The sequence below is a fragment of the Stegodyphus dumicola genome, chromosome 2 (genome assembly GCF_044657685.1).
Source record: "Stegodyphus dumicola isolate Sdum_Otavi_A_Nest chromosome 2, ASM4465768v1".
Taxonomy (NCBI): domain Eukaryota; kingdom Metazoa; phylum Arthropoda; class Arachnida; order Araneae; family Eresidae; genus Stegodyphus; species Stegodyphus dumicola.
Window position 1 is genome coordinate 76,522,582 of NC_140769.1, and position 15,113 is coordinate 76,537,694.

General features: G+C 31.8%; 2 protein-coding genes across 2 annotated transcripts in view; both read right to left on the minus strand.

Annotated features, from left to right (window-relative positions):
• Nucleotides 1-15,113, minus strand: part of LOC118185763 (uncharacterized) — an 831,500-nt gene that overhangs the window by 320,992 nt on the left and 495,395 nt on the right. The window lies entirely within an intron of this gene.
• LOC118193479 (trehalose transporter 1-like protein) overlaps nucleotides 4,436-15,113 on the minus strand; it is a 35,996-nt gene continuing 25,318 nt past the window's right edge. Inside the window, exons 2-3 of the mRNA XM_035364575.2 lie at nucleotides 8,988-9,128; nucleotides 4,436-5,622 (exon numbers count right to left, since the gene is read on the minus strand). Coding sequence (XP_035220466.1) covers nucleotides 4,454-5,622; nucleotides 8,988-9,128 — 1,310 coding nt within the window. The 3' untranslated portion in view covers nucleotides 4,436-4,453. The remainder of the gene's footprint in view (nucleotides 5,623-8,987; nucleotides 9,129-15,113) is intronic.

The window sequence follows — 15,113 nt, forward strand, 5'->3', positions numbered from 1 at the left end:
ATTTTCAACGCAAAATGCCAAAAGCAAATTAATTGCCCGTCAGGGTAACGCCCTTTGGGCTAAAAATTTAAACATAATAAATAATTGTAACAAATACGATATGAAGTTTCAAGAAAGAATTTTCAAGAAAAGAAAAAGCGATATTTTTTTTTTTTTTTTTTTTTTTTTTTCCGCTCGCGCAGAATGAAGAGGAAACTGAAATCAATTAAAAAATAAATTGTGCAAAATTTGCCTAAACGCCGAATTTCACAAAATGTGGCTTTTAGGCATGATCTGAGTTGCAGAATTGAAAAATAAGCGTGCCATTTCCGACAAAGTCCGACTTTGTATTAAAATACGTACGTCAGAAAAACTTCATATGTAAATCTAATACATACATATCCTAAGCAGTGCTTTCGAGACATGAAAAACACAAGCTGAATTTCGTCAATCGCCCCAGTAGAAAAGGGAGATATAGAACTCCCTCATTTGCTTTTTGTTATTTGAATGAGTGTACATGGTATCAGAATGAAGACAAATTATACAATTATATAGTAGGACGTGAAAAGTTTTGAAGTCCTAATTTTCTTTTATATTATAAGGTATTTCTCCCACCTTCTTAATATGCCTTCGTGGTGTAACGATCAGCACGCTCGGCGAGTATTCGAGAGGTCCGTGGTTCGAGTCTCGGTGAAGGAATTGCTTATTTTTCACTTTTCCTGCTTCAAAATATCTTAATGACTCTACAGTGGCGTCCGAACTAAAACGAATGGTGGATGATGATTCTCCACCACCAGGGTTTGGCGATTGGGTACCTTAATCCCTAGTCGCCCTTACAAAGGGGGAGTATATAAGGTATTTCTTCAACCTTCTTAGCATGCCTTCGTGGTGTAATGGTCAGCACGCTCGGCGCGTAATCGAGAGGTCCGAGTTTCGAGTCCCGGTGAGGGCATTGCTCATTTTACAAGCCTCTCAGCATCAAAATCCTTATGTCTCTACAATGTACAATTAAACACTTAAATAATATTAGCATGCACTTTTTGGAATATTAGTAACATACATATACTTACAATTGCGAATTAAAAGATAATTATCAGATGATTTTCATTGAAATTTTATTATAACATTATTTTCGTCTAGGAATTTTATCCCCCCCCCCGAGTTAATACATATGTAGGTCTTTAAGCTGAAAAGCATATACAAAGCTAAAAAAAAATTATCTCAACCAGTTCCAGTTGAATAATATTAGCACTATAATTGTTCATGGAAAACCCTGCTAGTTTTTAGAAGGCTTCGTACCATCTAACGTGAAATTAATTATTTAATTATATTAAGAATAAGGAGGGTTGTTTGTTTATTTAATTGGATACGGCAAAACATATGAGGGCTATCTGACAAAGGCACGCTTTCGTGGAGAATTCTCTAAGAAAAATAGTCACACGTTTGCTTTACACTTGAACCACGGAAAACCAAGAAAATGGACCGTAAATTGGCACGTGCGATTTATTTCTTAAATCTGCCTCTAATTTTCAGCTCCTTATTCTTTTTGTTTGCTAGTTTACATATCCAAAGAAAAATACACGTCACTCATTGAACTTCGTAGTATAGTCTGAACAACCTTTAAACACGATAAGCAATATTCCTGAGACAAGAAATGGTTTTTGACTGTACAACCTATTTTAACTTTAGCGAAAATACCCCTAAATTAAGAAACTTTAAGGAAATTTACTCCTAAAACCTTATGGAAAATAGTTTTTAAAAAATCACAGCTCTTATATCCTCCTAGTAAGACAACTCATGCGAAAAAAAATGGTGTGCATCAGATTGTGCTGCATAAATTTATTCGCTATTTTATGTTTTTTCTGGAATATTTTAAAATGCTTATATTTTTGTAAATTAAAATTTTATTTTTCTTATTTTTTAAAGACATTTTCTTGTTTATTCACAATTATTTATATTTTCTGTTTTTCTAAGAAGTGAAACATTTAATTAAGATTCCTATATTTTGTTTTCATAAAATAAAGCACGAGCCCTTGTTAAAATTTTTACAGCCCATTCGCCGTGTTTGAAAGTGGGGATGAATTACCACATTTCATTCACTGGTCTTATCGACTTCACTTATTCACTGGTCTTATCGACGATGAGCGCGAGTACTTTCGTAAATATAAGAAAATATAAAAGCGATGGTAAAAAACCATCGCTGACTTTCAATACGTTGCTTTGTCAAATATATGTACTTGGCTATGCAATGTATCCCGATCCAGTTGTTAGTCTTCTGAATAAAGTCGAATTCTGAATGCTTTACGCATTTCCCATGTATCAGTACTTCCAGTCACACACTGATGGCTATTGTATTCTTTTATTTTTATTTCTTTTGGTATATCCTCTGTGTATTGCTGTAATCATTTACATTCATTATGTCACTATGTTCTCTGTTTTATGTTATATTGTCATTAAGTCTAATTCTACTATCTATATTTTACTCATTATATATTCTTGGGCTGCCCAACATCAGACTGTACTTTAACCTATGTATATTCTATATTTGTGTGTATTACACCTTTGTAAAACTTTCGCTTATTGTCAAAACTCGCCCTTGTTTGGCCCTGTATGCTTTTGTTATTTTATTTAATAAATGTGGGGCCTGGGCGGTTGTTGGGACTGTCTTTCGTGGGCATTTGGTCTGTTGGACTGCCCCCGGTTTGAATTTGGCTTTGGGTTTGGGCGCCCGGTGCGTGGCGTCTTATGATTCCTCTTTAGGCTCTAGATATAGGTGGACGTGGTGCTATACCGATTAACCTTTTGGTAAAGGGACAGTGCCCACGTCCTCCGTTGCTTATCGCTTATTCATGAAAATACCCATTATAGTTATATAGGGAACAAACCAAAATATCGCCTAACGGTCGCTAAGTTTGGTGGCGTTGCGTGATTTCTCGCCAAATTAGGCAACAAAAATGTGTCGCCAAAACCGTTGCCAGCTTGGCGGTATCTTGCCAATTTAGCGAGATAGCCATTTACTTAATGTTAAATTGACTTGCTCATGTATTCTTTTTCAGCAAAGCATCGCCTCTTTAAATTCTCATATTACATTATAGCGGGGCGGAATACCATATAATTTTACTAATGCTATTTAGATATGTATAAAATTCGTAACAATACGATAGTTCTAAAGTCAATATCACTATGAAAGCAGAAAAGAGACTATATCGGTGTTAGGTAGGCAAGAGATATAAACTCGGCTCCTTTGCTTAAGTTATGAAAGGTGATTGGACAAAGAAGCTCGGTAGCATTGCGGGTCACTGCAAATGAAACAACGACCTAAGTGATGTAGTACAAATTCTTTGAAGGGATCGTAGCCAAATTAAATTTAGATATTAAAAAAGCTACTACTAAATTAATTTAGTAATTTAATAGATTTTTTTTTTTTTTTTTTTTTTACACCTTACATATATCTACTTAAGAAAATCTGAACGATTAAGGTTCGAAGGCCTTTCTTATGAGTTAATGAAAAAAAATTACTATTACTGAAGATGTATCATCGCAGTATGAAAATGGCTATCGTGTTGGAGGTAGGTACATTACGGGGTTACGATGCATTTTCTGTGTATAGTTCATTTTTAGAGCAATAGTGTTTAAATGAATCCATTAATAAGACTGCGGCGAGGGCAGACGTATGAAAATGTTTTGACGATTATTTTTTTACGTTTCTTTTTATTCTAATATACATAAATAATCCCAGTTTAGCAACAACGTGAGGAGTTGTAATGGTGATTATAGTGATGCTTATTCATGTCTGCTCCATATATATATATATATACAAGTATATATGTAATGTTACAACTTTGAACTGTTACTCGCCGTAAAAGACCAATCTTATTTAGTCCATCATAAGAAAGCTAGACCTCATAAGACACGAACTCATGCAGGAGCAAGAGAAATGCAGCAAGTATTGAGACCTCGTAAATCAGCGGAACCGTCTCAAGGGAGCGCACGAGGAAAAACTAAATTGGTCGTTCCATGAGAATTTTACACAGTGTCATTTCTCTATCTACTTGTAATTTATTTACTGACTATTCTGTTCTATTTCATTTTTGATGTTACGGCCCTCTTACCGCTCTCTCTTTCTCTTTTTTTTTTTTTTTAATCGTCTCTCCCGCCCTTGAGCGACCTAAGATTAGCTGTTTATTAGCAACAAACATCTAAAATTATTATCAAAAACTTAAAATCATTCATAAGAGCTCCATTAGACTTTTCGACACACGAAAGCAAGAGACATGCCTTTTACAGTGTACGTAGCGCGACATATGGATTACAACAAAATTTAGTAAAATAAATTATTTATTCTAATTTATACTTCATTATCTGGGACATAACAGCACGTATTTAATTTCCAATTTTGAGAATACTTCATCTCAGTTTATAAATGTAAAAACGGGGAAGCCAAATAATACACAGATTTAAAAAAGAAATGGTTTTATTTAGATAAAGATACATCACTAGAAGCAGCAAAAGACAGATTTATTTCATTAAGAGACTTTCCTTTTGTCTCTGGCATGAAAAAGTAACAAAATAGGCAACCTAAAAATGAAAATAATGCGTACGTCCAATATACTCCATAAATAGCTAAAACAGATTTCATAGAGTAAAATAACTTTGATGTGGAAAAGCCACATATGAAACCGACAATACACGAAACGGCCATCACCGTACTTCGACTACGAAGAGGAACTAGTTCTGGTATCATAACATACGGAACGGGTCCGAATCCCATACCAAAAGCTGCTATGTAAGAAATAAAACACACAAATGGAATCCAACCAAACGCTCTTGGATTACTGTTATGTTCAGCGGAGATAAAACTGAAAATACCAAGCACTGTCAGGGATAAAATCATGCAACTTCCGGAAGTTATATACAACTTCTTACGCCCAGCTCTGTCCATGAGTATGCTACTCAAACTAGCTGAGAGTACAAGCACAGCTGCAAATATTATCGAACCCAAAAAAGGGCTTATATGACTTCCAGAGCTTTCGAAGATTTCCACAGTATATGTCAAAAATACGTTGATACCACAGAACATCTGAAAGAACATTAAAGTTATAGAAATTGCTAAGGGTTTGTACAAAGTTGGATCAAGAATATCTCGCAGGCGTATACTATCGGCAGAATGCTCAGCTAGGCTTTCAGAAATTTCTCGTAATTCTGTCTTGTAATCAGATTTCTTCCCTCTTAACTCTATCAGTGCCTTCTCAGCAGCGAGACTTATGGATTGACTTACCAACCAAGCAGGAGATTCTGGTACAAAATATATGAGACATGCCGCACATGTACTGATCCCGGCAGCTGACATGGCCAACCAAGACCATCTGAGAACAGCACCCAAGGCCATCGTTATAAAAATACCCAAGCCGACTGCTATCTGAAATCCAGATGTTAAAAGCCCTCGTGTTTCAGTTGTAGCAATTTCAAGCACATATACTGGAACGGCAACATTACACATACCGCAGCAGAAACCACTGAGAGCTCGTCCAGCATAAATCCATTCAACAGAAGAAGCATAGGCAATCATTAACCAACTACTCAGATATATAGCAGACATGTACATCAACACGGCTTTACGTCCTAACTTCTGCGAAGCATAACCTGAAACGAAAATAATAAGATATATGTATAGTATATACTTTTCATAATTTTTTAAGCTTAATAGGAAAAAAACAACTCTGATCTTAGGACTTATTTTCAGTCTTCAAGTATGGCGACATATACTTTAATATTATAAGGACATTTCGGACACGATTTAAAGAACAAAACCGAAGCTGCTAAGTTCATATTAGTCTAACGACTTAGCATATAAATTACGCTTGAGAAAAGTTTTCAGATTTTCATTAAAGCACATTATGATGCAGTATGTACTAATATGTAGTATCTTCAGTTTATAACTCTCTTTTTTAAGCTTCTCTTGTTAGAATAATAAACAAAATATTTTTTAAGAATCCATACAAAACAACACGCAGTTTAAATTGTGTAAATACAACGTTATACAACACATCTGCATTAACAATAAATACATAAGTAATGATATACTATGGTATGGTGAAGGTTAAAGAATTCTTATGATTTCTATTTAAGAGTATTTGCATGAAAGAAAAATTTTTATCTGATACTTCAGACTTTGATTCTCCAGTAAAAGAAACTCAACTAATCAAAAGTTCTGTAGTAACATTATGCAAAGGAAAGTACTAGATTTTTTTTAGCTTATGTTCAGTTAATGCATTTAACTCCATTTTTCCATACGACCATGTTGAAAGATTCGACTACTGCAGCCTTCTGTTCGTTTGGGGTATAATTAACATATTTCTAGAAACATTTAATCTATTAAGAATTTTTTCGGTCTGTATGTATTCCTTTTAAGAGAATTTCAATGGAATCTATCCTTTTTGGTGAAAATTTTTAGTTTTATTTACAGGCAAAATAATATGCAGAACACTTTTTTACTGAAATTAAACGATAATTTATTTACTCAAAAGTCGGAGAAAAGCAAAATATTAACATCCAAAACACTTTATGTGAAACTACATATTTCAAATAAACCACCAGTACGTTTAATAACGTGAAGGAATTGATTTAAAAAATTAATTAATTTTACATGACTTTAATACTGTTGCAAATGTAACTAAAATAATTTTGAAACACGCCACGAACAGAAACTAAAAATACGTATAGATAAAATCATTTTATAAATTTATAGGCTTTATTACAATATAAATTTTACATAGCCCGTGGGAAAGAAACGGATAAAATTGGTGTTGACTTTAATACTTTGCAAACCTCTGTATGTCATCATTATTTGAAATTATGCAGTTTGTTGAATGGAATGAGAGTACTTATTTGTACCACGTTTTTTAATGCAGTGACAAAACGTTTAAATAACCTTTTATATTCATCATATAACTTATGTAGCATGGTAAATAAAGCTATCATATACGTAGGTTTTTAGTCTCCAGGCCTTACTTAAAAGCTTCACGAAGAAAGGCATTACAGTACAATCTGTAAATTCTCTTTACACTACAAATAATTATTGCAGGAGAGAATATAAGTTTTGTACTTGCTTTACTTTCCTTCTTAAAAGAGAATTAAGGGTTTTCGATCCACACTTCTCAAGAGAAAAATAAAATGACAATACAATAATGAATTCTATGCCCTACTCACTCGCACTAATATTCGGAAATAAACAATGACATGCTAAAAAGATAGACAAACCATTATAAATGATACAGTGTTCCAAACTGAAAATTTTTATTTGTATATATCTTAAAAAACAGTTTCAAGATGGCAACATTGAATTCAAAATGGTTAAATAGATAATTAATAATAAATACAATTATATAATTAAATATAATAATATATTTTACAGACTGAACTGTAACACAGAGTAAGTAAATATATAATTATAATAAATTTAAAGGGTCGAAATGTAAAGAAATAGTTCGAATACAAAGAGGGAGAAAAAAGAGCTGAAATCTATGTCTTAGTATCATTGGTGCCTTTCAACCCAAGATGAAACCAAATGTATAAATAAATGGGAATGGGTACTGTGCATTTATCAATGTTGGCACCTCGTCAACAAAGAAATTTAAGCAATATTTACAACCAACCTGCCTATGAACAAGTCATAAAGTCTAATAATAAGTTATTTTTTTAAAAAAGGCCCTGTTATATTTTACGTTAGTTCTACAGATCTTTTTAAATAATCTCGAAAAATAAAATATAGACTTAATTAATCAAATTTTAATTAAAATTATATAGTTCTAATTCTTTAAATCTAATTTTTTTCATTCGAATGGGATGTAGAAATGTGCAATTCTAATGTCAACATATGCTATATATAAATTCAACACTGTACGTACCACTATAACCGACAGATATTACAACACGACATAGTTAAAAAAATGCAGTTATATATAATTTATAAAGTTATTGTATATAATGTAAAAACCATTATTTCTAGTATTTTCTTTATTGCTCTTACTAAAAAATAAAATAAATAAATAAAAAAAAAAAAAAAGGGGGGGGGGCCTATTTCCAAACTTTCAAAATCTACTTAAGAGCTCTTGAGCAGTGAAGATTACTAGCACTTTTTTCCTCTTTCCGCTGTGAAAATTAGCCAGAAATTAATTAATTTCTTTGGTTTGGTCAATTTAAAGTCAAAATTTCAACATACGCCTCTTATACTCGAAAGAGTTTCCATGGCACTTCTTACCAGCATTCTAAAAACGAATTCCAAAAGACATTCCTAAATGACATTCGCTCGCTATTTAAATCTAACCTAATCTGTATTCTGGCGAAATAGAAGGAAGGATGAGAACTAATGACAGAATCAACATAAAAATAATGTGCTAGTTTAAACAAACTTTACGCCAAACTCGTTGGAGAATTTTCCGCTTTTATTACATTACGTAAAACAGCAACCGCCAGCTTTACATTTTGAAGGAAAACAGGTATTTCATTATAATCGCTGATATCAGATTTCAATACTCATAACTAATTGGTTGAAGGACTCACATGTCTTCAACTATTTTGCTACAGGGAGAAAACATTTCGCTAGTCTTTCTTTCCATATTAAATTTGGTAGGAAAACTATTGCAAACAGTGCTTTGTCACACACACGAGGGGGAGGGTCTGCAATAACACTTAACTTATAATTATATTACACATGACGAAAAACCACTGAAATCTGACGCAGCAACCGATTCGTCGGATTTAAAAAGAAGTTGAACTACTACCGTTTAGCAATCTTATCCACTCGAGTACTAAAGGAAAAACATATGTTAAGCATGATCCTTTACATCAGCATATTGGAAACTTCCTTTCTGATGTAAAGCATGGTTTAGTATTGCACTCTAAATAGGTACGGAACTAATCTAAAATTCAAGTCCTCCTTTTGAGTAACCTTGTTTCATAGCTCAAAACTATTTTACAAATAAAATAAATAAATAAATAATACTCACCAGACAGAATATTTCCAAAGGCTGCTGTTAAGGACGGTAAACTGGCAATCCAGGAAATTTGGTCCTCAGTGATATGAATAAATCGGCTTCCTGGCTTCTGCATATCAACAGTAGCGGGAGAAGAGAACGTAGCCATCATGCCTGAAACAATGACATATAGAAAAGCGGCCACAGAGGCTATGTATGTCTTTAGTAGTTTTACTTCATAATCGTTGGAACTTTTACCATTTTCTTGACTACTACAAATTGCTACCTCCATATTCTTTCAAAAAAATAATGTGTAGCCAAAAAACGCCCCCACATTCAACATTAACGTTTTACTATCAAGTTCATGTCTCATCCAAACAGAAAAAAAGCAGAATTATGAGCCATTCTAGAAAGAGAAAAGTTATGTATTGCCTTAAGATAATCACATTCTATTACCATACAAAATACAAAAGAGGTAACATTTTCCAAAGAACTGCTAAATAATCTTCAGCTAATAGTTCGAAGATTGGTAAACTGTAGATAACGTACACCAAATCGAGTACAAACAAACCTTTACGAAGACTTTAAATTTCCAAGGAAGACAATAGCGCTATGACATCTAAGACTAAAACTGATATCAACTAGGAAGCATCTAACCATTAATATGAACAAACGAAATCTATGAAATCTAATTACATATTTGTCTCTTATCTAATCGCGCTGTTAGCAAATTCCACTATTATTTCGTTTCTTCCCCCGCCCTCGAAGAAAAATAGATAAACTGATTTTTCAGATGACGTAGTTATAGGTTAGTAAATTATTCGCACTAAACAAATTTAATAACAACTCAAAATAAATAATTTATTAACCTTAAATTCAATTTTGAATAATTAATTTTAAATTTAAAATAAATTAAATAATAATTTAATTATTTACGTAATAAATTGGCAATGAAAGTGAAAATAATATCGTAATTAGCTACGAAAGGTTGAATAAAAGCGCAGTCATTAAGTTAAACCAGAGTAACTTAATTCATACTGCACTAAAATGCTACATAACTAACACAAAACTAGATCAGTAAGTACATCAAATTTTAATTGAAGAAATTTTTTAACTGTTTTTTACTATATTTGGTGTTTTATATTTATCAGTATTTTACAATTTTTAATAAATATGTTTGGAGTTTTTATGCATTTTTCATTGCCGCGAAGCCAGAATTGAATCCATTGAATGAGAAACAGATTTATATCTGTAATGAAATAGGAGGAAATACGTTTAATTGAAATGTAGCAAGAATGCGTAGATAACTTGAATAGACCGTACAAGGAAGTCATGTGGCATCCACATCAAATTGTTTAGATATATTTTAGAATTTTTAGAACAGGTTACCTAATTCAAAATTATTAATATGGAAAAGAGAAAGGTTATCGACGTATATATTAAAAAATGATTCTTATAGTTAAATATTGAATTTTTGTACGTAATTTTAATAAAGTAAAATCCATAACGAATGATGTGTTAGGAATTTGTAGATACAAAGAGATAGTAATTTCAATTATAAACATACATTAACGTCTTAGGCTCTAAAACTTTGAGTCTTGTCTTGTTCAGATCGAATATATCAATTATCTTATTAATTTTTTATATTAAAAATATATCATAGAATAAAAACAGTAAAAACCTTCTAACGCCAAGTTGTAAACATTGTAAATAAAACCCTCCTTTGTAAATGTTTAAATTCTATCAGTGACGCTTATATAATTCTTAATCACGCATAGACGCTTAGAATTCTGGAAAATACGTTGCCGAACGTCTGCTTTTCGGACAGTATCAATATATCGTTTACTCTCACTTTTCCGGTATATCACATTTCAAATAACATAAAGATGCTTATAAATTACTTTCACTCTCACGGTAATTCACTTTTCAAATAAAGTTCTTAACTCTTGCATCAAGTCGTTTTTGATAAGCAATGCACAGATACTCACATGTAATATATTTTAGAGAGGGTGAAAATCGTATTACAGTATTCCCTCTACAGAGACTTTAAAATCTGAATCGTTTCCGATTTTATTTCCTTTATTAAATAAGTACGCAATGTCATTACACGCGGTGTTAATTCACGCCACGAAGAGACTCGAGAGCTCATTTAGTACAGGAAAATACTATAGCAAATTCTTCACAACTTCTTAGTTTTCCCATTTTTAAGAAATTATTTTAAATGTGATATTTTATATATATATATATATATATATATATATATGTTACGGTGAAACACTGAAATCTGGAAAATGTCGACTTTCACCGGTGAATGTCAACATTCACATAGTCTCTTGGTGTATGTCCGAAATATTTTCCAAATACTCTTATTTCTGACTTACACCGGTCAATGTCGACATTCACCATGTATTGATGGTGAATGTTGAACATATAACAATATATTTTCTTCTCCGTAATTCAGTCGCGAATAAACGCACTTGAGACTTGAAATAAGAACTTAAGAACATGAGAATCTAAAACACACAATACATTCAAAATGAGAAAGGAAAATAATAGAAGTTAAAAACTTACTTAATCATACAGTACATTATAAATGAGAAAATAAAATAACAGTAATAAAAAAACTTACTAAATTATGTGATTCAAATCTTATTTATTGCATCAACTTAAACTGTTATGGCACTTTATGACCTCTTTTTTCGACTTTCACCAGAGCATATCTGAGATTGTCGACATACACCGGTGAGGGTCCGAATATACAAGAATGTAGTACAATATTCGATCTTTCACCGACGTATTTGGTGAATGTTGACATTCTCCGGTGAAAGTCGACATTCTCCAATTTCGGTCTTTCACGGTAACATATAAATCCTATAGCTTTAATTTTTTAAGCGTTATTCTTAACTAAGAGATCTATCGCAATTGCTTAGCTTAAAATTATTTATGTTAAACTGCAATCTAAATAACAAAATCCTGTTTCGGTTTCATTTTAAACATATGATTTTTACATTTTAAAACATTTTGACAGTTTAATATCTTCAGTGTACGGAAAACTAATCCCAAATTTTCAGATTTAAATTTTTAACGAAAAAAGAGCTATTCGGTTCGAAACGCGATTTTGCGTTGTTCCATTTTTCATTCGAGTCTGTTGCTGTTCGAAAAAAAAAATATAAGATATTATTTTTTCCTATTAATCTGTCTGTTATTAATTAATAAACTAAACTATTTAAAATCAATAGATGCTGTTCTTAAGAATATTTTTAAATACATTTTCCATTGATTTAAATAAAAATGCATTTAATTCATGATATATCCTATTACAAACATTAAACATTTTTACAGAATTAAATTACACATATTTTAAAGAATTTTTAATACACAGAAGGTATATGACGTTTCCATGCTAGTCTAAATACACATTCATCTAATGTCCCAGAAAAAATTTCGAGCTTCCATCTGGGCCATCTTGATCTCTGTGTGTGTGTGTGATTATGGCAAAGCCTCGAGGGCTATCTGCCTAAGGGGAGGGATGCCTTCGTGGAGGACTTTCTAAGGGAAACTGGCTCGTATACACGTTACACATGGGGAAAACCACGAAAACGCCCATGCAGCCAGCCCGTTCGCGGGATTCGAACCTCGGACCGAACTACCAGTGTTCAGCGACTTTACCGCTCGGCCGCTGGTGGGCCCATCTTGATCTCTACTGATACATCATACTGAACATTAAAAAAGGCCTTTCGGGTGATTATTAAAATCTGAACCCTTCCAGACTTTTTTTAATTATTATCATTTTTTATTTAAAAATAATAATAATTAAATAATATAATTCAATTTTCTATTATTCTTATTTACTTATTTATTTTAACTACAACAATCCTTTTCCCACAATTTTAGTCAGCCTAGTTTTTTTTTTTTTTTTTTTTGGTTCGTTTGTTGCTTTTTGCGTGAGTCTTCAAATTAGCTTTTGACAATTCTGCTGAAACGATTTTCCTGAAATATTATATACATATATGTATTTCTTTAACATTTATATATATATAGATAAATGTTATATAAGTTATACTGTTTACTTCCACGCCTATCGAATTAATTTCCACCTTTTCGTTGCCCTGCGTTGGCAACACGCTTTTGAGTTTTGTCGTTCGTAGAATTCATTCGCTAAAAGCGTAGCTGACCTGTAACGGTTGTAATTCCTATTTTAAAGCTTATCCGTACTGCTGAATTATTACTAAATGTTTACGTAAGAATGTTTTATTACTAAATGTATTCAGTTTGGTTTAAATAGACCGAGAGTCGTTGAATTTATTAAGGATATTTAAAATCGAAACTACGTCATTCATTCCGGCGCCATTCTAACACAGGAACGTAAACATATATATATATACAATATCCACATATTTTTTTTCCACATTCCGATATAGATTTTATTTTATTCAATGCTAAATATTTCTTACAGATTTCTGCTTGGCAATTAAACTAATTATCACAATATATCCATCTTTACATTGTCGATTAAAATAATCTTTTAAACCAAGCTTGTTTCGAATTAGATGCTAATTATATGGAGTAACCTTCCTATGTTCAGAAGCAGCGATTTTTACTTCCTTGTACGAAGTAAAAAGGAAGTATTGTAATCGTGAAAAGTTTCAGGTAGCACATTTCAACGATTATATCCATTTTGACCGCTTTCAAATGCAATTTGACGATTTATTTGCGTGATATCTGTACGTAAGGACAGAATAAAAGACTCTTTTCCTCCAAAAAAATTATAAAACTGCTTTAAAATGAATTCTGAAGAGAATTTTTGGTGGTGCCTGTACGTACGTACGTATCTCTCATAACTCAAAAACGAATAGCCTCAGAACGTTGAAATTTTGTATATAGGACAGCTATAAGATGCAGATGAGCACCTCGCATTTTGGTTGCAATCGGCCGCACCAAACGTATATAAATATATACATATACATATATATCCACTCTGTTACCCGACACAGTGATCTCTGTTTCTTTACTCTTATATGTTTGTAAATTGTGCATTTTTTGCTTTAAGAATGATTGAATTATGTTGCTCTTTTCTTCCGGTTAAGTTTTTATGCTTTAAGAAATGTGCAAGCAATATTTGTAGAATTATCAGCAATTTAAAAGCTGTTTAAGTGCGGTTAAGTCTAATATTTGAATAACATGGCGGACATGTTTGTTTACATTTGAAACAGCACAATAGTAGATTTGTTGCCAATCTAGAGAGACTAAGCTTCACAACAACAAAGATAACGCCTTCATTTATTATTGCGAATTAAATCATGCTTAATTCTTTCTGGAATTTTTTCGAGGAAATAAGTGTTTAGGATTTTTACTTCGTAATTTTAATATAGATATTTTGAGTTTTTATGTATTTCTGCCTTGTCGCGAAGTGAGAATTGAATTAATTGAATGAGAAATACTGAATCGTCTGTGAAAAAATATGTCTTTTTTGTTTTGTTTGCTTAATTTCTCTTATACATCGTTCTAGCTTTATTATAGTATTTGAATAAAACATGTAACAACGATTAGATAGTTTTTCAAATGATATAGCCAGAATGTCGCTTTGTTAAACAAATATAGTGAATTTTAAAGAGTGCATTTATTCTATTGTGGTTTATGCGCTATCGACGAAGTAGATTTAATTCAATCCAATAAGCTTAAATAAAATGCATGAAAAAATGCGTATAATTTAATATTCTGTGCAAGGAAGTCATGTGGTGCACACACCAGATTTTTTCATTGTAGTCTTTTCCCCGTTTTGTAGACAATACGTATGAAATAAAATACATTAAAAAAAATAAATTACACGGTTTTAGATAAATGCACTAATTTTTTGAAGACCTTTTTATTACCAATAATATCCTTGTCATATTTGACTAAGGATAAAGTATATAATAAGTAAAACGTCCATATATATATTAGAGCTGAGAAGATATTTAGAAAGTTTTAAATAATAGAAATGATAGTGCGACAATTCCATACATAAAAATAACCACATTAAATTTATTCAATCCGCCACTGTTAACAGCCTCATGATTATATTTTCGCTCATAAATAACTAGGAATAAGAAATATTGTTTATTATTATTATTAAAAATATATTATTTTATTATGAACACTAATTTTATAGCTATAAAA